The 26,188-nt window shown below is 38.5% G+C and overlaps 1 protein-coding gene and 1 pseudogene across 4 annotated transcripts in view; both read left to right on the top strand.

The window, feature by feature from the left end:
- The window catches only part of Abcd3 (ATP binding cassette subfamily D member 3), a 221,766-nt gene that overhangs the window by 2,567 nt on the left and 193,011 nt on the right, over positions 1-26,188 (top strand). For 3 of the 4 annotated variants that reach the window (XM_051165701.1, XM_051165703.1, XM_051165700.1), the window contains exons 2-4: positions 10,259-10,295; positions 20,511-20,609; positions 21,482-21,570. In XM_051165701.1, the coding sequence (XP_051021658.1) occupies positions 10,259-10,295; positions 20,511-20,609; positions 21,482-21,570 (225 nt within the window). Of the gene's footprint in view, positions 1-10,258; positions 10,296-20,510; positions 20,610-21,481; positions 21,571-25,055; positions 25,126-26,188 lie in introns of all 4 variants that reach the window. The other variant, XM_051165702.1, reaches the window with a different exon arrangement.
- LOC127206411 (CDGSH iron-sulfur domain-containing protein 1-like) lies at positions 11,016-12,062 on the top strand (annotated as a pseudogene).

The following is a 26,188-nucleotide window of genomic DNA, read 5'->3' as shown; positions in this document are numbered from 1 at the left end:
CGCTTAGTTGTGTACTGGTCTCTTTTCCTGGCTTCTGCTTACGCCGCACTCGGGAGGTTTTGGACTGAGTCACTGCTTATTTTTCCAATGTGCTTAACTTTTAAGTTTCGTACTGGGGATCATACCATGCTGGGCACGTTGTTTACCAGTGAGCTAGGGAGACCTTGAGTCCCTCATTTGGATATGTCTCAGGATAGACACTCAGTAAGTGTCACACAGAGCATAGTGATGCAGGGCTGTGGAAGGACGTTTAAGAACAGTTGACAGGAGTCGGGAGAAGAGAATAGAGCTCTTATCTTCATAGAAGTGATGGGTGAGCCGGAGCCTGTAATACGATCTGAACAGTGGGAAATCAGTACTCTAGTCCTAATGCAGAGCAGGGGACCAGTCTACATTGCCACAGTATTTTACTCTGCTGAATAAGTAAACCATTAAGACAGAAGAAAGCAGCTTCCCTTCCCATCAGTGCTTGTGAAATAAAGTTCAGATTTCTCACCCTAGGTTTCAGAGCTTTCCTCCATCTGGTCTCATCTTACCTGCCTAATCTTATTGTGGGTCTTGCCTGCCAGTTGCTACTCTTGTGTTCCAAATAGGGCAGTTTCTGCGCTGTTCTCTGAGCAGGCTATCCTCATTCCTGGCTTTGGAGCTTTATCCATGTGATCAGTCTTATCTGTAATTTCCCTGTCTCCTTTGTTCTCCAGTTTTTTTTTAACATTCTTAAAGGGCTGGAGAAGGGTCACCCTGACACGAAGCATTTAGCTGCTCTTGATGATCTAAGCGATGATCAACCTGCTTTTAACCTTGCCTGCGAGTTGCACTGCCTGTTGCTCTCTGCTTCACTGGGTGTAATCTAGCTAGGTGTGTCAAGTACAACTTCATCTTTTGTCCCTTTAAAGTCTTAGTCTGGGGGAGGGGGCAGGGCACACTTTCTTCCAGATATTTCTGCAGCCGTTCAGGCAGCACATATTTCTCTTACATCTTCTTTGCTTCTGTCTTTTGAGCCTGTCTCACGTTCATGTTGCTTTTTCTACACGTAAGTGTGGTCCCCAAAGTAGCTAATTTATAGAAGAATTCTGTTAGAAAATTGGAATTAGTAGCACTGATTGTATCTCAGTGTAGTAAACATCTTAAGATTCTTTTACTTAAGACATTTCTTGTATACTCCCACTAATGGAAATTTCTTTGCCTTTCCCCAACCTCAGTCTTAGGGCCCTGTTGTCAGGCCTCTGCTTTAACATTTGGATGCCCTCCTATCTGGTGGTTGCTTCTTGTAACCCTTTCCCACTAACCCATGGTAACGTTCCTGCAAACTTAATTTGTCCATTCCTTGTATCTGTCAAGCTAGGGGCTGGCTTCACCTTTCTTAGTTTCACAATCACTGAGCGTTTTGTATAAGCGTGCGAGGGACTGGATGACACCCTTAGAATGAATGAGCTGTTGAGTAGAGCTGTATGGCTGGCCTTATTTGGGTTTCTAGAATAAACAGGGCATGAAAGGGTATGGCAGCAGCAGCAGCAGCTGTCTACTGAGCCCACTGGGGTAGACCCGGTGAGAGGAGAGTTGTCCCAAGTCTCAGGTTTTGGTGCATTAACCTCCTTTGGCAGCCACTCTGCTTCTGTGCTCTTGCACCTGCCGTTCCCTGCCTGGAATGTTGCTTCCATGAATGTCACATTGCTTACTCCCTCCCCTCTTTCAGTCACTGATCAGTTAGATCACAGTTAGACCTGTTGCCATTCAATTTAAATAGCATCCTACATGTGGCCCTCTTCCTGGTGTACTTTTCTCCTTAGCACTTACTATTTACCAAGTGTGCGGTTTATTGTGCTTGTGTATCTTGTTTATTGTATGTCTATGCTGCTGGGATGTAATTAAGTTCCACAAAGGAAGAAAATTTTGTCTGTTTTGTTTATCAGTATAGCCCTAATTTCTAGAAGTGTGCCTAACATATTGTACTCGGAAAATACTGTTCAGTGATTTTACCTGTGAGATGCTGGTTTCTTAGGGCATGGATACTGTTAATATAAATAGCAGTTTTCTTGTTATAAATATGTATGTTATCTTAATCATGTTGTATCTTTAGGAACTAAACCTCTTATGCCTTTTGTTTGTAAGTTCAGAAACAATATAAATGTAGCATTAATTTACAATTAAAACATCTTTTGACAGTCATGGAGTGGAACTATTAAAGATAATTAAATAAAATAAAAATTACTCATGATTATAAATGTAATAAACACTGTTTTAGTTTTGCTTACTCTGTATTTATATGTCTTTTACAGTTTTATCTGTATGTTTTACTGTTTTCATTTAATGCATAAATCCTGTTTTTTATGACCTTTCTGATTATAGTTTACATAGCTTTATCACACTTATTTTGCCTATGGAAGATTTTTTTTTTGTAGTGTTGGAAATGGAATCCAGAGCCTTGCTTGTGCTAACAGGGGTTCTACAGCTGATCCATGCCTATAAATTTTTAGGGGTAGTACAGTATATTTTTGTTTCTTTAGAGTAAATTACAGAAATAAGAGTAATAAATGGAAGTCTATGGCTGTCTGTATCATGATGGAAGGGATGTGAACATTCTAAACTACATGAATTGATATGACACTTTTTAATGAGTCATGCAAATTTGTAATCCTATGAATGAATGTTAGTGTAATTTACCATTATTGAGAGATTTGTTTTTTTCTCTCATAGGGGTACAAAATAATATTGAAAAGTTAGTATCCATGTATTTTATAGGCTGGCAAGAATGAGCTTTTGTTTATTTTCACTCAGCAGCAGCATCTTGACCCTGAAGTAGCTTGGCATAGTTAAGGACATGGTCTTTGAGATCGGGCTCAGAGGGTTAGGTAGCCATGCCTTATGTCTGTGGCTTCTCACCACTTCCCTCACTCTCTTTGAGCTGCAGAAGAAAGGGGATACTATTATTTAAGTCATAGTTATGTGAAGATTGAATAAGAAAACATCTTAATTCAATTCTGAACTCAGAAGCCATCATTATGCCTACCAAAAGAAAACTAATAAGACAACAAAATATCCTTTTGTTAGCTTCTCAGAAATTATTGAAGCTTCGTAAAAGTGCTCTCAAATATATCAATGAAAATGTCCTTAAATAGCTTTTAAGTTAGTAAATCCATTTACTTTTAGAGCATTATACTGGTTTCAGAGACATAGTTTCAAGTCCTACATGTTTCCAGTTGACATCCCCTTAATAGGATATTCTGTATTTCTCCACCTGATAAAGAGGAGGTCTAAATCATAGTATTCTCACTGGTGCAGAGTAGAACTATGACCTACTTTGTTGGCGATAAGCTTTTGTTAAAATAGCATGAAGGTGCATTCATTTTTATGACAGCCAAATGTTCTTCACTGACTCCCCATCTTCAAGTTGTTCCTTTGTTGTTATTGCTGTTTTTGAACCTTGGGTCTTGGTTGTTGCTGGTCTTTGTAATACTATGTACTCTTTGGGTGTGTCACATCCTCTAAAACTTTTTTGATCCTTCATCCTTTTTTTTTTTTTTGTATTCTTTCTGCATATTTTCCTAGTAAATTAAAAGAATTAAATTAGACTAACCTTTTTGTTAATAGACACCCTTTGAGAGTTGTTTTGGTTCTTACCTGTAACTTACCAGCAACTTCTGGTGACAGAGCTGCTGTCATCTGCCTCTTCCTTACTGAGAAGTCTTTTAGCATGTCTGTTGGAGCTGGGAGAAAGGGTCTGTCTGTGTGGGCTACAGAGCTGTCAGGAGAGGCCATAGAGCCAGTGGTTTCTTTTACATTGGAGAGGGAGAGAAGTCCTGGTCTAGTCTACTATTTAGTGTTTGTAGCATAGTGAACAGCTTAGAGTTGCCACCATCCATCCCTTCAAGGACCAGAGTCTGACATGTAAGCTCATGCATAACCCTAAACTTTACTGCACTGGCCTAAGTTCTCAGGCCATGCTGTACCTTTAGAGAAACACATTATGATGCTTTCTCAAGTCCCCTCGATAGGCTTGATGAGTATCCACAGCCTCCAGTCTTAGAATGCACACTGGGGTTATGGGGAGGAAAAAATATATAGCAAATTAAATTCAAATTTATTAAAATATTCTGTATTTTTTGGGAAAGTTTTAAGAGATGTTAGACAGTGTTTAAAATGAATTTAAAAAAAAAATCAAGACATTTGTACTAGAGTCACTTTTGTTGCAGGCATCTGTGTGAAGAGGAAGTGTTAAGACACAATACTTGGACTGTTAGTGTGTTCTGCAGTGGAAACTGTAACACACATTAAGATACTTGGTTAGGAACAATTATGAGTGTTTTGTTTTGCTATTGCTATGCTTTTTTTGAGACAGGGTTTCATGTAGTCCAGCTTGCCCTTGAACTCTAGATTGCTGAGGGTGATGACCTTGAACTCCTGAGCCTCTTGCCTCTGTCTCTTAAATTTTGGGATTACTGGCATGTACTACTATGGCTTTGTATATTAAAAACAAAACAAAACAAAACATTTCTTATCCTTCTGCTACTATAGCAGACCTGAGTGAACACAACTGAATAAAATACAAATGGAAAATGAAGTTCATCAGAGCATCATCAGCCAGCATGATACCTATAAATAGGTGTGGCAGCCCCAGCACTGTACTGGTACCATAAGGCAGACATTAAAGTAGGCTGTATGATTTGTTTACTCTGTGTGTGCGTTATCTTCATGACGTCCTGATTTTACTTTTAAGCCATAAATAATGGTGTTTTTTTCTTTTCAGATAACAGTTTAATATACTTAATTATTTATTCACACATTTTGAGACAAGATCTTATGGAACCCAGTCTGGCTTTGAACTCAGCTATGTAACTAAAGATGACTTTAATTCTCGAGCCTCCTGCACCCCATTTCTCAGGTGCTGAGATGGCAGTCGGGTCCCACCAGCCCTATCTTAATATTTTGTATCTGTTAGCATTAACAAATGGATGCACTGTGTGGAATGGAGCTACTTCTTAGGTATATAGTAGCTTAGCTCCTGTGTTGTGTTTGTCACCATTGTATGTTCTCATTTTAAAAATGTTTATGAAACTTAAGCCTGTGAAGTAAACAACGGTGTCTCTAAAGAAGGAAGTGGTTCTTTATTTTAATGTAGTGAGTAACACTAGACCCAAGGAATAGTTTTAAAAGTATTCTTCATTTTTGAAGAAAATCTGGGGAATCTTTCTGATTTTACTTGTGTATTGATTGTATGTTTTTAAGCACTTTAGCTACCAGTGAAAGTAGTTTGTGTCCAGGTAGATATCAGGATTCTGATTTTTTTTTTCACAATAAAATAAAAATAGCTGAATTACTTGAGAAAATGCTAGGTGGTAGGAGGAAGTGAGTGTGGCAGTTATTGTAGTTAGTTCAGCTTCATTTTGAAATAGTGCTTTTTAAAAACAGGCATGTCCTGTGTGTCTCAAGAAAAGTTGTTGTTCTTATCCACTCAGGTGTCTGTTGAAGGCAGCTGCTCACTCATTCACTTGTTCCTGTGGACTTGCTGCCTAGGAACTGGCGGCAAGTGTTTCTTGGAGTTAGCCACTTGTGTATCTGGTCACTTAGATTTATTTTTTCTCTCTTCTTCATAGACATACTCCAAAAATCTTGGTCTGAAATTGAATTTAAAGGAGAAAACAAAATGTAAACTTTGAAAGTATCTACCACCCATCAGGCATAGTGTTAGGCATTGGTGATATGGAGATGAACCAGACCGGGCCTCTGTTCTCACAGTGAGGGGCAAATGTTGCATGGATGGTGGGTCCAGCAGACACTTGATATTCTCTGTTTGAGAGGGGAAGATGGGCAAGGAAGACTTCTAAGATAGAGTTGCTGGATAGCTTGTTATCCTGATTTGGCACAGTTTAGGACTGAAGGGAGGTATATTAATCACTTAGTTAGCAAGCAGTAGATGTGAGGAGGGGCAATCTGACCTTTATTACAAGAAGTCAAATGGCAGAGGGTTGTGAGTGGCCGTGTGGGTGCCAGGTCCTCCCCGAGAGCAACAAGTTCTCTTAACAGCTGTTAAGAAGTTAAGTACTTTTAACTTCTTTCTGGCCCTGATTGGTTTTTTGAAATAGGCTCTCATTACACAGGCCAGGTTGGCTTGGAATTCAGTCTTCTTGCCTCAGCCTGGGATTATAGGTGTGTGCCTCGGAAGACTCCCTTTAAGCAGCAGCAGTAACATGTAAAGACACAGTGCGGTGTGAGAGCATGTGGGAGATGGCCAGATACGTGTCACTTCACGCTTTGACCTGATTAACGATAGAGTACCTTCAGCAGGTAACCTGTGCGTAGTGGGAGATGAGCCTCATTGGGTGGGAGCCAAGTCCTGAGCTGCTTCAGCACTGTGATGTAGAATTTGGACTTTGTTCTGAAACCTGTGCTTATTTTAAAGTTTTAATCCAAACTATCTATTCTCATGGTGTGAAATTAAAAAAATAAGAAGCAGAACTACTGATAGGCTAAGAGCAGCCCAGTTATAGCAGTGATGCTTTACATGAAACAAACATAATACCATATTTTTCAGGATATAAGATGATCCCTCCATCCGTGCCGAAGTTGGGGGGCCATCTTATATGCCAGGCACTTACCTGCAGTTTGCTTTCCCCTTGTGTCATATGTTTGGTGCATATAGTGTGGGGGTGCCATGGCCAATTCCCTGCTCTGTGTGGGGGTGCCATGGCTGATTCCCTGCTCTGTGTGGGGGTGCCATGGTCGATTCCCTGCTCTGTGTGGGGGTACCATGGCCGATTCCCTGCTCTGTGTGGGGTGTGGGGTATAAAGCAGGGTAGAGCAGGCTGCATACATGAGCATGGGCTGGCTCTCCACCAGAACCTGCCCATTTGACTAGGAGGGCTACTGTCTTCAGGTTGAGTGTGGAGCATGCCTTAAAGAGGCAGTGTAGGCTGGCACTGGCTGTCTGCCAGCATTTATTAAGGTGCCTGTCTGTGCCCTGCTTGCAAACAGACACATGCGAGAGTCTGCTGCACTGGGTGTGCATTGGAAGGGAGGTAGCCTTACATGGTGAGTATATCCTAAATGCTGTATTTTAACTAGAAAAATTGGGTTCGCCTTATAAGTTGGGGGTCATCTTATATGTCCAGTTGTTTTAATATGCTGGAAAATGCGGTACTTTCTACTCTTTATGCTCAGTAACATGAAGCTTGGAGGTCATCTGTTTGGGGACGTTTCCCTATACATCTTTGAGTGTGATGTCTTTTCTTGGGATGAGATAGGTAGGAGGTTATCTGACAATTTTCCCAATTTCTCATCTTTCCAATCCATTACTTTTTTTTTTTTTTTTTTTCCCCCTCTTGATTAGATGATCCATTTTGGAAAACTTTTTTTCTAGGAAATTAGACATTTCATATAAGTTTAATTACTTTATAAGTTTTCTAGAGACAGAAACTCCCTGTTATAAATTTTTAATTGTTCTTTTTCTTGTGCTTTTTTATTCCTCTTATTTTTCTTAATTTTGAGAGACAGCCTCACTGTGAACCCCAGGCTGGCCTCCTGCTCCTGCCTCAGTCTCCATGGTTTTGGGATTAAAAGTCAGGCACACACCCTGTATTTGTCCTTTAATATTGGATTACCTAGTGCTTTATGTTGTTTTTAAGTGAAAATCTCAAACATGCTATTTTACCAATAAAAACTCGAAGCCAGATTCTGGGATGAAAACCTGCTAGCTCAGAGAGGCAGAGAAAGCACCCAGCTGACCTTCCTGCTCAGCTCACATCCTGATGGAAAAGGCACAAAAGGCTCCCTAGCTCAGCTGACAGCCCAGAAGGAACAGGAAAAAAACAAAAAACAAAACAAAAAACCCCCCAAAACAGCCACCACCACCACCACCACAAAACAAAAAACAAAACAACAACAAAAAAACCCCAAAAAAAACAAAAACAAAAAAACCACCCAAGGTTAGAGGTTTGCTAGTTCAAAAAGCCAAAGGCAAAGAAGCTGAGGAGCTGAAGAGCTAAAGAGATAAAAGCCCAAGAACAAAAGAACTCCTTCTTCTACAGCTGTCTTAAATACCCCTCAACCCAAAGTCCTTCCAACTCCTCAATACCTATCAACTGGTTTCTTTTCTTTCTTTTTCTTTTTCTTTTTTCCAGCTGGTTTCTTGTTCCACTTCTTGACCTATGGTTAACTTTCTTAAATCCTATATACAGAAAACTCTTGGATGAAAGGTGTGTGCTAGGCCTGGTGACCCACACCTTAATCACCTATTTACAATAAACAGAAAGTTCTTGGATTAAAGGTGTGAGCTAAGGCTCAACCAAGCCAAACAAAAGACAGATTTTTATACTTCAAAATCTCAGGGATCACAATGAGATAAAATATCCTAGTTTCTGAAGAACTAGTTCTTGAGTTTTTATTGTTTAAGGTTGACAGTGGATTTTATAGTATTATAAAATAATATAATTTTTCCTGTGGATTGTATATTATTATTGTGTGCTGTGTAAGGTATGTGCTCCAAGCAGAGGGTGCTGTGGAAACTGAAGTGGTGGGGACAGCTGGTTGGTGGTGGGTATAAAAGCACAGGTGCAGGGAGAGATGATCAGTAGTGACCATGAGAGCACAGGTGCAGGGAGAGCTGATCGGTAGTGACCATGAGAGCACAGGTGCAGGGAGAGATGATCGGTAGTGACCATGAGAGCACAGGTGCTACTTCAACATCCTCATTCCATTTTCTTGGCTTGCATACCCACTAGTAGAATTGCTGGATCATACAGTATTAACTTTTAATTTTTTGAGGGATCTGCGTCTTCTCTTTAATGAGCTTATTTCCATGCTAGCTGTGTAAGGTGTTCCCTTTTCTGAACATCCTTCCCATCATTGTTATCTTTGGTCTCTCTGGTAGTGGAGATCCTAGTAGGTAGTAGGTGTATCTCTTGTGACCTGTTGCTGTTTATTTAAAGGTCTCCACTTGGCCCATGGTGGTGGCCTCCTTCCTTCTTCTCTTCTCTTTTGTCTCTTCCCAAGATCCTCTTCCAGTCTCTGATTGCTTCTCTTCCCAAGAACCTCTATGTCCCAAATGCCCGGGAACCTTAGCCATGGCTATCCCATTTGCCCTGCCTGGGTGTTGGCTTTTTATACGTCAAACAGGAATACGTTTTTAGGCAAGGTTACAAACATTTTGGGGTACATGAATCTGCTCATTTGGGCAGCAACCAGACCAACCCCCAAAGTAACCCTTAAAAAAGCAGTTATTTATTAATTCATTTTTTTTTTATGTGTGCATACCTATGTGTCTCCTTGAGGCAGTAAGCTTAGACTTGGTTACTCATGTGATTGAGGGGTATAGATTTTGAGCAGTGTGCAAGAGGACATAAAGTAGAAAGGTTTTTCTAGTGTGATGGCTAATCTTAATTGTCAACATAACTGGTAGAGAAACACTCATAGAATACAGAACTGTCCATGGGGGCATTTTAGAGGAGATTGAGGGTAGACCTGCCTTGTATATAGGAAGCAGCAGACAGGAAGCTTAGGTGGGGTAAAGGGATAGAAGGATGTTTACTCTTACAGGCCCGCTCATAGCCTTCATGGTGCATACTGCTCTGCTGCCATGCCTCCCTGCATGGTGGACGGAAGCCTCTGAAACTCAAAGTAAATCTTTCCTTGATCACCGCCGCACCCAGGTGTTTTAAGTCTTAGCACATGCAGTTTTGTGTCAACTTGTTAAAATCTCATTGGCTAACAGTTAATGTGATCAGGCTTTGAGCCAAGAGTGTACAGGTAGATTGTCCCATTTTGTGGGAAGATTTACAGAAAAAAACAAAACAAAACAAAGACAAAAACAGAAAAAACCCCATAATGTATGGGAGTGTACACACACACACACACACACACACACACACACACATTCATACAGTAACCTAACATTTAATAATTACTTTCTTCAAACAATACTTAGTACAGATTAAACATGTCTGCCCTGAAATTATCTGAAATAATGAAACTTTTTGAGCACCCTGGGTTTTTGTATCTGATAAAATGTATGTAGTAGATATTCCAAATTTTAAAAAGCTATGAAATCTGAAACACTTCTGGGCCCAGGCATTTCATGAAGCAAACACTCAACCTGTAAAGAGGCAGCTGAACTATTCTTAATGAAGGAGTTTTGCCTCTCTAGGTTATGGAAAAAGAAAATGACCATTTGAAGAATTTCATGTATTTTTTGACATCTTAGGATAATTTTAATTAAGGAAGCATATAGCAAATAAAGTAAAGCTCTTTTATTTTTCCTTTGCAGTAAGAAAAGTGGAAAACCGCCATTACAGAATAATGAGGTAACAAATTTAAATAATCTACTTTTGGGGATGGTTTACATTATTTAATCAATTTTGTTTGGTAATTTTGAATTAGGAGTAAAGTGAGAATTTTAGAGTTAGGATGCAGTTTTTAAAATATCACTTCCAGCCTTCTACATATAAGAATTACATTAAAGGAGTTCTCCTTAAGAATGCCACCTTATGTTTTCTAGTTACTTGTTCACGGAAAACACTCTTTTAAGAAGACAGTCATGACTTTGTTAGATTTAGCTCATGACGAGATTTGCTACTCATGTAGCTTTGTTTTTCTTCTCTTTATTGAGACAGGATCTCACTGTATGTATAATCTGAGATGGCCTTAAACCCTTCATCTTCTTGCCTCAGCCTCCTTGGTGCAGGATGTAACATATGTGTACCACTATGTACAAACCTGTTTGTTTAAAGATTTAGCATATGACATTTTATCTTTTAAAATTCTGTACACATACTTCTGGGCTTAACCTAGAATTTCCTTAGACATTGTGCTTAAAGTGAAGGTAGTTACCCAAAGGAAGTTTAACTAGAATGAAATATATCAACACTGCTAAATTATTTGATACAAGCACCTTATTGCTGATATTCAGCTTAACATTGATATTATTTATCTAGTAGTAACAATTATTCACATTAAGTCATTAGTAAATTATGATCTTTAGGTATCTTTTGATAATCTCTCTGATAACAGATCCTCTAAAAATCACCAATTGATTATTTGAATAGTAGCCTTATTTATACTCCTTACTTTAATAGTTATCATTTAAGTGTGCAAGTCAGTAGTTAGTTATTAGTATATTTATCATAGAGTTGAATGGTTGTCACATTCTTTTAAAATTATTGGTGGTACTGAGTGGGCCCTCAGGTCACTTTTACGCAGGTGGGTCCCCACAGTCCCCAGTGCCCACCTCCCTGCCACACTTTCCTGCTGTCCACACCATGTACCTCAGCTCCAAGTCAGCTGTGTGAGTTGAGTGGATTGCAGCTGCACATTTGCTGCTGGGACAGCTACGCTTGGTTCCCTGTCTTGCTAAGAAAAAGATCATTGCACCAAAGCTATGGTGAACCTTCAGGTCCAGAAAGACAATCCCATGGTTGTACATGCCTTCAGCATGGAGGATCTGGGAGATAAGGCCATGCACTGAAGCTGTTGAAGGTCTGAAAAGTTCTCTTTCCGTCATGGAGCTCAAATAAAACGCGAGGAAGGGGCTGGAGACAGTGTGGAACCTCTGACCATCAAGAAAGTAGAAACTTAATGGGGTGTCTGTGCTGTACCCCACTGTGTTGTGATGTTCACTGATCATTTAATTGGAATAGCACTTCGTCTGACTGGCCTCCCTGGGGTCTAAATGTAGTACCTTGCAAACAGCAACCTTCAAATTCATGGCATCAGCCTTGCTATTGAAATGTCATGGCGAAGATTTGTTGAAAGAAGAAAAAAGAAAGCTAAACCAACCTGTGGTCTAGTTTTTTTGGTCTTGTAAGGATCTGTTCCTTTAAAATAATTGTCTTAGAATATAGTTGTACCTTAAGGTAAACAAAATAAATTATTCTGAAAATCATGGACATGTTCATTGTCCTTTTCATATTACTTAGTTAACCTGGAAAGTGATAGAGTGTGATAAAGTGGCATTGATCTATTACAGCGTAGGAGAAAGTGCCATGGGCTTGAATGTCCTTTTGGCTGAGGTGATGACATGGATTCAGCTTGTTGTATCTCAGTGTTTGCAGTCAGAATTAACTGATTGTTATTCCTCTTAACGCCAGCCAGTTCTGATGAACAATAAATGAGCAACAACTTAAGTATTTTTTTCTTAAAAATTAGCTTCCCCCACTTAAATCCCATGCATAGTAGCACTCACTCTGTGTTACCACCGTTTCCTAACCCTAGCAACCACTGATGTACTATTTGTCTTTTGAGCTGCCTGCTTTAGGGCAGGCACTTCATATTAATAGAATCATTCAGTGTGTGTGGCCCTTTAGGCCTTTCACTTAGCATGGCGTTTTCAAGGTTTCTTCATGTTGTTGCTGTATCCATATTCCATTCATTTTTATGCTGAATAGTATTCTGTTGTACAGGTTACTCCACCAGGTAAGGGATTTTTACATTGTTAACGTGAGCATAAGAGCTTATGAGTGTACCCACTTTGAAGTGGGTATATGGCTTTATTTCTCTTGGATGGTCTACAACTTAGTGTGCAATTTGCTGTTTTGTAGTAACTAAGTTAACAATTTTTCAAACAAATGGTATTTATCCATGTGTCGGTTTATTGGTTTTTATGTCTGTACTATTAGTATAGTTTTGAGTGTAATTCTTTTTTTCTGTCATAGTCTTATATCTATTTTTTAAAATATTAAAAAATTTTCATATACATTTATATTATTACACATATATACAATAAACTACCTACAGCAAGAAGAACCACAAAACAATCAGGAATTTTATAAATGTTACATTTGTAGTCTTTTGGCTACTTGTATTTGGCAGCCTTAAAGAAAGCATCTTTCCTATCTTCTTATACCTAGTGTATTATGAACACACAGGCTATTACATACGAGTTCAATTTGCCTTCTTTTTCTTCCTTAAAATTCTTGCTAGAATTAACTAAGTACCAAGTGTCTGTTTCTCTGTCCACTGTGACTGTATCCAAGTAGCAAAATTTGTGTTTCTTCATTAAAGTCACTCTTCCCCTCTCCTGCTTTTAGTCCTTTGAGACAAGGTCTCACTTTGTAGCCTTGGCTGGCCTGGAACTTGCTAGGTAGACTAGGCTGGCCTTGAACTCACAGAGATCTGTCTACTTCTGCCTCCAGGGTATTGGGTTTAGAGGCAGGCACTACTATGTCTGACCTTCTAGTCATGCTTTAAGATAAGAATGAAGTTAGGAGGACAATTTGAGGGAGATGGTTCTGTTTTTCCACCATATGGGTCCTGTGGGTTGAACTCAGGTTACCACACTTATTGGCAGGTGCCTTTGCCTACTGAACTGTCTTTGTTGCCTTGTATTAATTTGTTGTTGTTGTTGTTGTTGGTTTTTGTTTGCCATGTGGTCTCTCTCACTATGTGCCCCTGATACTCTATCCCCATAATCTCTCACATCTAAATTGTCTATCTGCAATGTATCTTAAGTTCTAGGAAGCTAATTTCATTCCACTTATTTTGTATCCCCCCTTTTTGTGTTAACATATAATAAATTATTTGTAGGTTGATAGTATAATCAACGTAGATTTAAGTTAGGTAAGTGATTGGTAATGAAAAAAAAGGATGTATACTTACACTTGGATCAGGTACTTCTTGTTGCAGTGATAAAAGGCCATGGCCAAGACAGTTATAGAAGGAAGAGTTTATTTAATTTACAGTTCTAAAGGGGAGTCCATAATGGTGAGGAAGGCATAGCATCAGGCAGCTAGAGCAGGAAGCTGGCTGATCATGTCATATGAGCAGTCAAGAAAGAGAAGACTGGAAGTGGGCTGAGGTCATATCCTCAAAGCCTGCCTCCGATGACTGCTTCCTCCAACAGGGCTCTGCCCCTGCAGGCTCCAGACTTCCCCAACAGTACTACCAGCTGGGGACCAAGTATTCAAGTACTTGGCTTATGGGAGTCACTTCTCATTCAAACCTCCACAATATTGCACTGACAAATTGTTAGGAAGCACACAGATATGCTAAGATGAAATGTGATAGGAAATGTTCCACAGATTAAGAGTTGAGGCCTCCAAATGGTAGGTACAGATCTCTTTGCTGATCAGAAGTTACATTTTTTTTCTACAGTGAGTATTATTAATGAGAGAATACAATTTAAAATGTTTTGAATTGAAAATATATATTATACTCTTCGAGATAAGGAAAGCAAATACACAGTTTTCATGAGATGAAACTAAAGAGTAAAGCTGCTAGAGCTGTTAGTCAGAAAATAGTACAGTTTATTTTATTTTAAAATACTCATTTAACTTGATGTCATCCATAGTATGAAGGTGAATACTGCTGCAATTGGTATTTAGCATTCTTCTGTGTGCTTATTAGTGTGTGGGTATGTATGTACTTGCAAACAATGTACCTAGAATTATATTACATATTTAGGAGTTTTATGAATTTACTAGTAAAGTAAAAAACACCTTTCTGTTTTTTCTTATATAATGCGTTTTAGATCCATCCAAGTTGAAAACAGTAGAGTCTAGGTAATTTTTGTTACTTTTTTTCACTTTTGGGGTAGAGTCTCACTCTGCAGCCCAGGGTGATCTGAATCTTACTGTGCTGCTGAGGCGGGCCCTAAACGTGGGGCCCTCCTTCTTGGCTCCCAGGGTATCAGGATTACAGATGTACATCATCATGCCTGATATAAGATCTACTTAATTTAACTGTTGTCTGTTTTATAAGTGTTGTTGCTCTCTGATTTCATTTTCTGCTGCAGGAATGTGAGCTGCTGCCCCTTATAGTAAAGTCACTGTGACTTGTAATGATGCGCATGGAGACGGCTTTTATTCTACTGTATTATGAACTAGGCCACTTTCCCCACTAGTGTTGCTGAATGGGGATACCTGAAAGTTAAAGCCTTAAAAATAAATTTGTTGAGTTATTTTACATTTTGATAAACAATGCATAATTGTCAGAACTTACATGTTCATCAACAATGTGCAGCAATACTTTAGTCATTACTAAAGTGCTTATCTCACTGTTTCAAAGATCTTATTATTTGCAGATTTTATAATTCACTTTTCTAAGCTAGATGAATATGGGTAGGAACTTCTCATTGCTCCTTAACTTTGTTGCCTCCTGAATGTTACTTTTATGTTTTATTTATTTATGAATAAATTTATTATTTCAACTTCTTAAATGATCTGTCTCTAATGTCTTATTTTCTTTTTATGTTTTTCATGTTAAATACATCACCAAAGTGTTTAGTGTTTTGAGTTTTGTTTTTTTTCTTTTTTTTCCATTTTATTAATTTATTCATATTACATCTCGATTGTTAGCCCTTCCCCTGTTTCCTCCCATTCTTCCCTCCCTCCCACTTCCCCCCTTTTCCCCTCCCCTATGTCTGTGATTGAGGGAGACCTCCTCCCCCTATACATGCTCTTAGAATATCGAGTCTCTTCTTGGTAACTTGCTATCCTTCCTCTGAGTGCCGCCAGGTCTCCCGATCCAGAGGCGGTGGTCAGAAAAGGGGCACCAGAGTTCGTGTGAGAGTCAGGTCTCACTCTCCACTCAACGGTGGAGAATATCATGATTGTCGGCTAGGTCTTGGTAGGGGTTCGAAGTTTAATGCCTATATTCTCCTTGGCTGGTGCCTTAGTTTGAGAAGGACCCCAGGACCCAGATCTGCCTGTCATAAAGTTCTTCTTGTAGGTTTCCAGGACCCTATGGGTCCTACTATTTCCTTATTCTTCCATGTTACTCTCGCCTAAAGTCTCAATAGGATGTCCTCTCCTCTGACCTACTTTCTTGGTAAGTAAAGTTTTTCATGGTACGTATCCCTTGGACTAGTGTTTTGATATAAGTGAGTATATACCATTTGTCTCTTTTTGCTTCTGGTTGAACTCACTCATTATAATAATTTCTAGATCAATCCATTTGTCCACAAATTTCGGGAATTCCTTGTTTTTAATAGCTGAGTAGTATTCCATCGTGTAAATGTACAACAGTTTCTTAGTCCATTCTTCTACTGAGGGACACTTAGGCTGTTTCCATGTTCTGGCTATTAATGTATAAAGCAGCTATGAACATGGTTGAGCATATGTCCCTGTTGTGTGATAGGGCATTTTCTGGGTATATTCCAAGGAGTGGGATAGCTGGGTCTTGAGGAAGCCCTATTCCCATTTTTCTGAGAAAGCGCCAGATAGATTTCCAAAGTGGTTGTACTAGTTTGCATTCCCACCAGCAATGAAGGAGTGTTCCTCTCTCCCCACATCCTCGCCAACACGTGGTATCATTTGAGTTTTTGATCTTAGCCATTCTGATAGGTGTAAGATGGAATCTCAGTGTCGTTTTGATTTGCATGGGTTTTGTTTTTAAGACTAAAAAATAGGCTGTGGGTATATATCAGTGACAGAATACCAAGGCTTCATAATGAGACCCTGCCCAATTAGCTACTACTATTTAGGGTTTTTTTTGTTTTTTTGTTTTTTTTAGTGTTGGCAGCAAACCTCCTGAGTGTTAGGGCTTGCACCACCACACTTGGCTTAAACCTGTGTCGACCTGTCTGTGCCTCTGTCTCTCCCTCTCTCAGTTGTGCAAAATACTTAGTTTAGCTGCTAATATTCTTAAAGTGCCTCATTTCATCTTTTTTTTTTTTTTCCTTAAAGCTCCTTCATTATTCCAGATTATTTCTTGGGGTCAGCTAGAAATAGATAGTCCTAAGTTTCTGCAGGTGGTTGGTTGTTTTTAACTCAGGAATTCTGCGTACATTTAAGTTAGAAATGGAAGAGGATATTGAGCTAACTGACTGTAAGTGGAGGAGGGAGGATGGTGGGAGAAGCAGAACTTAAAAGTAGGTATTTCACTGTGGTGGTTGTGTAATGCTTGTTCTATTCTCATCCTGCCTTTTCTTAGTTTGGGAAAATAAAAAGAGAGATTTAGGTTGAATTGGCTGCAAGAGAATGGTCTAGGTGAACTAACAGCCCGAGTAGAGTTTTGTCTGTTCCTACTAGTACACCATTGTAATTTGGATTAGAGCCTTGAAATGTTGAGTGCATGAATGCAGCTGTGTGAACGAAGTCGACAGGGCCTGGAACTCACTAGGTGGTTTGCAATTGAAGTGGTTACTTTTCCTGCTGGGACTAAACACCTGACAAAAGCAACTTAAAGAGTTGAGTTTGGTCCACAGTTCAAGCGTATAGTCTGTCTAGAAAGAAAAACGGAGTCTTGGGGCATGAGTATGAGGCCCTGGTCACACTGCATCTGCAGGCAGGAAACAGACAAGTGGATCCCGGGGCTCAGTTAGCATGGGTCTTCCCACCTCAGTTAACCTCACCTGAAACTCCTTCACAGTTGACCCAGGAGCTGGTCTCCTAGGTGATTCTAGATGCTGTCAAGTTGATGTCAGTATTAAGGATCACAGTGACTTCCTCTGAAGACAAAAACTGTAAATCTGTTATCTCCAGTTCTGTCTGTGTCTTCAGATTTCTTTTTTAAAACAACTGTAGTGTGTGTGTGTGTGTGTGTGTGTGTGTGTGTGTGTGTGTGTGTGCGCGCGCGCGCATGTGTGGCATATGTATATACCAGAACAGCATTGAAGTCGGTTGACTTTCCACCTTTATGTAGGTTGCTAACTTGCACAGCAAGTTACTTTACCTGTAGAGGACTGCTAATTTAGAACATGACTGCTCTGGCAAGAGATCACATCCAAAGACCTTCTACGTCTGTGTGATCCAGCTGGAATACAGACACACCTTTAATCCAGGAGACAGAGGCAAACATCTGAGTTCAAGGCCAGCCTGGTATACACTGCAAGTTTCAGGTAAAGAAAAGCTTAGGTCCAGGCATGGTGGTACATGCTCTTAATCCCAAACAATGAAAGTAAAGTTAATTTGTAGAAGGAGGTATCCAGGTTTGAAAGTAATGTTTAATTGAGTGGTAGAAAAAGTGATGTATCAGAGAAAGATTTGACAGAATAGGATACACCCAACTCTCACAAGAAGAGAAAGGAAAGAGAAACTACTTAAGGGGCAATGCAGAGGTGGGGGGGTGAAGGAGGGAGGGAAGGAAGTAGGAGGAGGCAATTTTTACTGGAATAGTAATAGAGAGACAGGGTGCACAGAGAATGAGAAACAGCCAGAGAATTAGTAAAGATTGCTGGAGTTAGTTTGAGGACAAGCAGAGCGATTCCAGGGCCCAGAGAGAAGCCAGATTGAATCAGTCAGCTGGGAGAGGAGTTTGAGCTGGAACAGCTGAGTTGAATCAGCCAACTTTGAGCTTAGAAAGAACAAGAAAGGGTGAGCTTATTAAGCAGTAAGTCTCAGACTGAAAATATTCTAAGCCTAGGTTAGATTGTATGGAGGCTAGAAGCTTCCAGGACTAGGCCTAGGTTACCAGACAGGGAGTAATCTTCTGAGACAACAACTGAAACAGGTGAATAAAAATTCCTTTTACATTTATCCTCTGCTGACTTGAGATTTCCTTTATTCTGTAATTCTGAACTATACTTACTGCCAATTAGGAGTATGTATCTGTGGGTTTAAGTATAATCAATACAATGTGCAACCTGGGAAGGTTGTTCATTTGTTTGTTTGTTTAACTAATTTTAATTTATAGTTTATTTACTTATTTTATTTTTGTATGAGAGTTTTGCCTTCATGTATGTATTTGTATCACATGCATGCTTGATTCCTATAGAAGTTAGACGAGAGTATTGAATCTCCTGGAACTGGAGTTATGGATAGGTGTGAGCCGTCATGTGGGTGCTAGGAACCAAACCCCGGTCCTCAGCAAGAGGAACACATACTCTTAACTGCTGAGTGGCATTTCACAGTCACTTAGGTATTAGTTTAATTAAGACCATATTTATACAAATGCTTGTGCAGTTGTAGTTGCTCTATTATGGACATTTGTTTGTGGAGAACATAGTAGTTAACCAAGTGAGCTGTGACTGGGGATCTGGAAAGGACTGCACAGAATGTGTTCTGGAGTAACTTGTGGTTTTCAGGGGTTCTGTTTTCTATCTCTCAGTCTAAGGATAGTAAATACTCCTGCCAAAAGTTGTAGTGCCACTTCTCCTTATGTTTACAAATGACTATATTTCTGTTTTCTTGTACTGTTAAAAAAACAAATCACTAAGGGAAAAGCCATTATCTTGTCTTAAATTTATGCCCTGACAACAAATTCTTGATACTTCTGTGTCCTTTAGGCTCTGTCTTTTGTAGGCACTCCTACCTTTTGTCATGTGTGTTCTCTTCAGCATCTTGATGCTGAGTGTGTACACTTCTTCCCAGAACTCTGTGTGTGTGTGTGTAAGCTTGCTGTTTGTGCTTTAACCCTTCTTTCTCCACTTTTAACACTTTAAATGTTGTGATCTTTCTGTGCCTCCCTGCCCAAATTATTCTTTTTCTCATGACTCTGGCTAGTCCATCTGAATTACTTACTTTGTACTTTCCTTTTGTCTTTGTTCCCTCTATTAGAAATGAATTGCATATGGTAATGAGTTTAGGAATTTATTAGTAAGAATCAGCAGATTATTTATTGGAAACATTAAGTGATAAATCTAGTAATCCAGAAGGTTTCTTTTTTTCACTTTCCCTCTCTTCTTCCTTCCTTCCTTCCCTTTTGTATTCTTTGTTTTGTTTTTCCAGACAGGGTTTGTCTGTGTAGCCCTGGATGTCCTGGAACTCACTCTGTAAGCCAGACTGCTCTCACACTTATTGCCTATATATCTTGAGTTCTGGGATTAAAGGCATGAGTCATCACTGTCCAGCAGAAGTTTCTTAAAATTAGGGAAAATGATGTTCAGGATTTTAAAAAAAGTTTCTATTTATCAAGAAGTGGAGACTATGGATATGGGACATGGTGGTGGTGGTGGAGTACATGCCTACCATTCATGAGGTCTTGGATTCAATTCCTGTCACTGCAAAAGATAAAACAAATCAGTAAATACTTGACCATTTCTTACTCTGCACCTCTAGAGCTTCAGCCACATTGGCCACTTTGTTGTCCCTCGAGTACTTTGACATGCTTGTTTTCACTCGTTTCCTATTCGCTGATGCTCCTCTATCAGAGAGTACACCTCGTTTCTCTTTCCACCTTTTAGGTGATACTGTTTTCTTAGGATCTGTTTGAATATGGAGAGCTGCTCAAGTGTGCATTGTACATTTAGCTGTCCGTCTTAACAGTTGTCTATGCAGTTGCGTGAGAGTTGGCTCTATACTCACTCTGCATCAGTTGCAGCTGTATTACATTTGGTTCTGTATCATTGTGGATTGTTGCAGCTATCTTAAATGTGACTCTGTAATCACTGCATTTGCTGCAACTATCTTAAAAGTGACTCTGTAATCACTGCATTTGCTGCAACTATCTTAAAAGTGACTCTGTAATCACTGCATTTGCTGCAACTATCTTAAAAGTGACTCTGTAATCACTGCATTTGCTGCAACTATCTTAAAAGTGACTCTGTAATCACTGCATTTGCTGCAACTATCTTAAATGTGGCTCTGTAATCACTGCATTTGTTGTACCTACCATCTTAAAAAGGTCTTTTTCCTCTCTAAATGTAGAAAGAAGGAAAGAAAGAGCGAGCTATGGTGGACAAAGTATTTTTATCAAGGCTCTCACAGATCCTGAAAATCATGGTCCCTAGAACATTTTGTAAGGAGGTAAGTCTTCTGAAATTATACTACTTGTTCAACTTTCTATATTCATAAGTATTGAACAATCAGTGAGAGCAATTCAGGTAAGATTTTTTTGTACAGGTAAAGAAGACTATTAAATTTATCTCTAAATTTTCACTAGTATTGCTGTTGTAACATTCCCTGCTTGTCACTTTTTAACACTGTTTTGCCTAGTAGAAGCATACAATAAATTTTCTTATCTGGACCTGCTGGGTCAGCACCTGCATGCGTCACGTGGTTTTAAACCCCTCCCCCCCCCCCCCCGTCTTCATTCTATCCTGTTTCCCTTGGTTTGTTTAATGTATTTCTCACACTACTGCTGCTACTATCTGCAGAAGTAGATATATTAAAAATGAGGTTCAATTTGTTAAATAAAAACTCTCAAGCTGGGCATGGTGGCGCACGCTTTTAATCCCAGCACTCGGGATTTGTTCAACTTGCACAAAATTTTAAGCTTCGTTGTTTGCTGTTTAGTTAATATGGTAACCATTACCACTGTTATTTATTAAAGTAGTATATTAAAAATAAACAAGAAAATCATAACATACTAAGCCAAATAATCTTGTTACATGTCTAGTTTCCGCCACTGACTTTCTGTGTGAAAGCAAGTTACTTGACCTGCCTTTGACTTTTGGATGAGAAATAATAAATGATCTATAAGGCCTTTGACATATATGTTATAATTTTAAGTTCTTTTTAAGCTCTATTTAAAAATTATTATAGATAAAACACACATAAAATGTAAATAAATATTGTTAGAATAAAACTCTAAAATTTAAAACCAAAAGCTTCACCAGGTTGCTGTTTCTTTTAACATTCTGAAATGCATTTGGTTTATTCTTGGTGGTTTGTTTTAGACAGGCTACTTGGTACTTATTGCTGTTATGCTGGTCTCTCGGACATACTGTGATGTTTGGATGATTCAAAATGGGACCCTCATTGAAAGGTACTTGTTCATTCACTATTTTCTTGTGTGTGTGTGTGTGTGTGTGTGAAATAGCAGTTTACCTTGTATTTAAGCATTGCTAGTATAAGCCAAAATCCCCAAAATAGAGTAAAATATACCAAAGTCCAGCTAAGTGTTTGTTCATTTACATAATGATGCAAATGACATTTAGCTGTTTCCTTTGTCAGCGCTGTGATGCATGGTGATGGTAGGAGTGTGTACCATTGAACAGGAGAAATGCTGCACCAAGCCTTGCTGAGCGCACAGTGTGTAAAGGGCACGGATGAGGGAGCCAGAAATGAAAGTGCAGGGTCATAGGTGCTGTCACAAGAGCTTGGAAGCGCAGGCAAGTGCTGACTGCCTAAAATCAGTAAGACGATGGGAGGGAAATGCCACAGCATTTGGTGGCTCTTACGGAATGTGCTTATTAGATGGAAAAAACCCCAGACTTTTTGATTCAAAAGTTAATTTCTCATGGTTTTAATTATATTTCTGACATCATAATTACTTTAATTGAAAACTTTGAATTTAAAGTTGAAAAATGGCAGTTGGGATACCTCAGGTTGTTGTAATAGCACTCATTTGTCTGTTAAGGAAGTTGCTGTTATGATATGAGTGACAAGGTGAAATTTTTTGTTGGAATTCTGTTTCATAGTACGTAGTGTTTTATCAGATATGTATTAAAATATATAATCTAAGGTATCTTTTTGGATAATGTCTCCTTTTGAAATCTTTTTAAAATAATGGTTTTTCATTTATATTGTTGATAATGTAGAAGCATGTTTTCTAACTCATTTGTGTAGGAAAGTGAAGAAGTGTGATTGTTTAAGATAAAGCCTTTGTAACCCTGTATGGGTAAATTAAATAGCTTCTTAAATTCAACACACATCTCCCTGAGTGGATGTGCATTTGTTTTTGTAGATGGTGTGGCTTTGGAGTGGGTTTGTCCTCTACTTTGGAAGTGAGAAGTCACTTTTGCTTATCTCTGTGGTGTCATTCTACAGTGTTGCGTTGTCGGGATTTAGTGGTTATGAGATGCTGTGCTGTGGGAGCTAAGCTACAGCCTGTGCTTTGGTAGTTGTTCTTCTGCACAGCATCTTGTGTGTCCTGCCATTTATTCATTACAGGTATTTGTTAGCTCACTGTTCTGACTCAGCTCAAGGTTTTTCACAGTACTTTAAAACCTCCACAGTACATATACAGATAATGTAACATTGCTGAGCATACCAGGTAATCTAATTTTACACCACCATCCCATGCCTCTGTAGCTTCCTGTGTGCCCGAATCTTTTATTGTCATTTTCCTGTTTATTTTCTCATTTTGGTGGAAACATCCTTCTCTGAGAAAGGGCCAAGGGGAGTAAAATTTTGAGCCCTTGTGGATCTGAAAATGTCTTTCTTCTATTCCCACATGTCACTGATGACCCACCTGTGTTTGTACATCCACTTTGAAACTCATTGTCATCAGACTGAGAGTGTCAGTTCTCAGCTCGGCTGCGGGTTGTAGAATCATCTGTTTCATCTGAAGAATTGCTGATGCCTGGGCCTCACTCAGGAGTTTCTGGTTTAATTAGCTGTCACCATTTGGGGTGTCAGGTGATTCCATTTTACAGCAAGCTGTAAAAACTACCTATCATGTCTGACACTTTAATTCTATTAGCTAGAAATTTTCTCCCCACATTTTCCAGAGAATTTTTGACATAATTTTATTTCCAAGAACCATCTTTTGTAGGGATCCTCATTTTTATAGTAGTCATACTTTCAGTTAAGGAGTTTTTTTTTTTTTTTCATTTCTGAAGCCATTACTACTACTACTACCACCACCCTCACCACCACCGCCTCCTCCTCTTCTTTTTTGTTATTTTGTTATTTTGTTTGTTTTGTCTTTTAGCTGCCAGAATTCTGTGTCTTTAACAGTCCTTTTTAATGTTAGAGAATTTTCTCAAGCAGCTTGTGACTCTTGGCTGTGAATTAACACTTAAAAGTGAAAGCTTAAAAACAATGCCACCACCACACAGGGCTTGTTGGTCATCTGGTCGCGTTGAAGGGGTCTATAGGAATCTCAAGTGTGTGCATATGTGTACATGTGTAATAATAGTTTTTGGTCATGCTCTGTGTATATAAGCTGTAAGCCCAAGTAATTTGAGACCTTAATATGGTAGATATATAGAAGACATTTCTAACCTTCCACTTGATTTGTAAAGTTTCATATTTTTTCTTTGATAATTTTTTCTATAATTTTAAGTATCTTTTCAATTATTATAGTCTTCACACATGATATTGTATTTGGTGTGTTAAAAATGCCCACTAGAAATATTATATTAAGTACTGGAATCACATAAAGAATGGTACAGAATTTAATATTACTTTATCTCTTAAAGAAAAGAATGGAAAATTGTTTTTTTTTTAGTTATTTTTCCTTTTAGATGCTTCTGTAATCCAAAACAGTAATTTTTATGTACTATGGGTTTCTATATTTTATTGAATTGATTTTTTTACACACTTATTAACATGGAAAATACATTGCCAAGAGTAGGTGATATGTAGTTTAATTGATGATGATGGACAGAAGCCAATTGATAGTTTTGTTAGTCAGCCTAGTATTCAGTTTTAAATCTTAATTGTGAAACTAAAAAGAATTTCTTTCTATAAGTTTTCTTGGGGGTTATTTTACTTAAAACAATTCCTTAGGAGTTGGGGTGTGGTGGCATATTCCAATAATTCCAGATATGAGAAGTCTGATGCAGGAAGAGTGTATGTTTACAGTCAACCTGCCACTCTATTCAAGACCCTGTCTAAAATAAAATAAAAAACTTAATAACATTTCACTGGAGGTAGGCCTTGAGGTTTTAGTAACTGATGCCATTCCTAGTTACTGTTATTTCTCTCTCCCTCTCTCTGGTCATGGCATCTCTACACAGCAGAGGAAAGTAACTAAGACAACTTTCTCTGCAGTGCAGTTTTTGAGCTCCAGTCATGTATGGGACTTCAACACTTGGTTAAATACAAATATTTTATTAGTTACTTAGTTAAAATAGTTTAAATATTGCAGGGCAATTTTATTTGAAAAATCAACACTCTTTGACTCAGTATTAAAGTTGCATTGTGAATGAATTTGCCTTTTCATTTTTGGCTCTTCTAAGGAGGTCTAGAGTTTCCAGGAAATTTGTTAGTATTATTAATGTGCTCCCTTTTATATTCGTTCATATTTAAGACCTACTTGTTAGTAATGGCCAAGAAATGTGTAGAATGTGGAAGTTATAATAGGACAGACATCTGTAAGGATGAAGCTAGTGATGCCACAATGTGGAAGAGGAGCCTTCTTAACTGTGGCTGCTTTATCTAAGTGTACAGATGTATTTTATTTTCATCTATTTTGTTATGAGCATTATTTTTAAAGTACCAGACAATCTTTCATAAATGTCCTTGAATCCTTGGGAGTAATAGTAGCTTAATTACTCTTTCTTAACTGTGTTTCTTTTGCAGTGGAATAATAAGCAGAAGTGTGCCTTTATTCAAGGAACCATTTTTAAAATTTATAGCAGCTACTCCATTGGTAAACAGTGTGCAATGATGGATGGATGGCATGTGCTGTATCAAATGTTATATATAGTGTCAAGTGTTTCACAGCTTGGGCAGCACTAAAGCTTTTTGGTTTTCTGTACTTTGACTCAACTTTAACTGAACTTATAAGCTTTTTGCACTGTCCTAATTGCTTCTTGTTCCAAGTAGGATTATTGCTATTAACAGTATTTTTGTACTGTTGCATTTTTTCCTTTTAGTTCAGCTTTAAAAAAAAAAAAACAATATTTCTTTTCTTCAAGAATTATAGAAAAAATATATTTTTTGTTAGTATAAGGTAACATTTCCTAAAAGTTTTGTCAAGAAAATAGGCATGCAGTAAATCCCTTTAGATTTTTTGATATTAAAATCTTTGAGAAGATCTTTGGTAAAGATGTTTTATAGCTTTGTTTAATCCAGATTTCCCCAAATGTGGATTAATGATAAATTATTTCCTTATCAGTCAGCTTTTTAGGCGATCTAAGCATATTGTTTGCTAAAATTTTTCTGAAAAGAAAGTTCTGTGACCATACCCGTCCTCTTTAACAAATATATATGCACAATATACTACTAAATAATGGCCGTCAAGCTTTTATTAGGATTTATTTTTATTTTATCTATATGGGTTTTGCCTGCATGCATGTGTCTGCACCACATGCATGCCTAGTACTTGCAGAGGTGAGAAGAGATTACAGACAGTTATGAACTGCTGTGTGGATGCTGGGAACAAAACCCAAATCCTCTGTAAGAAGAGCAAGTGCTCTTTACAGCTGAGCCATCTCTCCAACCCTGGATTTCAAACTCTTAAATAAAGTAGTAGAACCCTTATTTTAGATTCTTAATATATATTTGAAAAGCAGGTAAATGTACAAAACAAACAAAAAGCAGATAAAAGAGGAACTGATTTTTTTTGAACTGTGTCAGGGACCAGAAGCTTTTACAGATTGATTCAGAGCTTCCCTCAGGTGCCAGCCAGTCTCAGGATTGGACGGCCAGGACCTATGGCTTAAGTCTCATTACTCCATAAATTTCTTTCTTTATTTTTCTTTGTCTTTTTT

This window comes from Acomys russatus, chromosome 23, assembly GCF_903995435.1.
Source record: "Acomys russatus chromosome 23, mAcoRus1.1, whole genome shotgun sequence".
NCBI lineage: Eukaryota > Metazoa > Chordata > Mammalia > Rodentia > Muridae > Acomys > Acomys russatus.
Note: the sequence above shows the minus strand (reverse complement) of the source record. Positions and strands in the feature narration are given on the sequence as shown.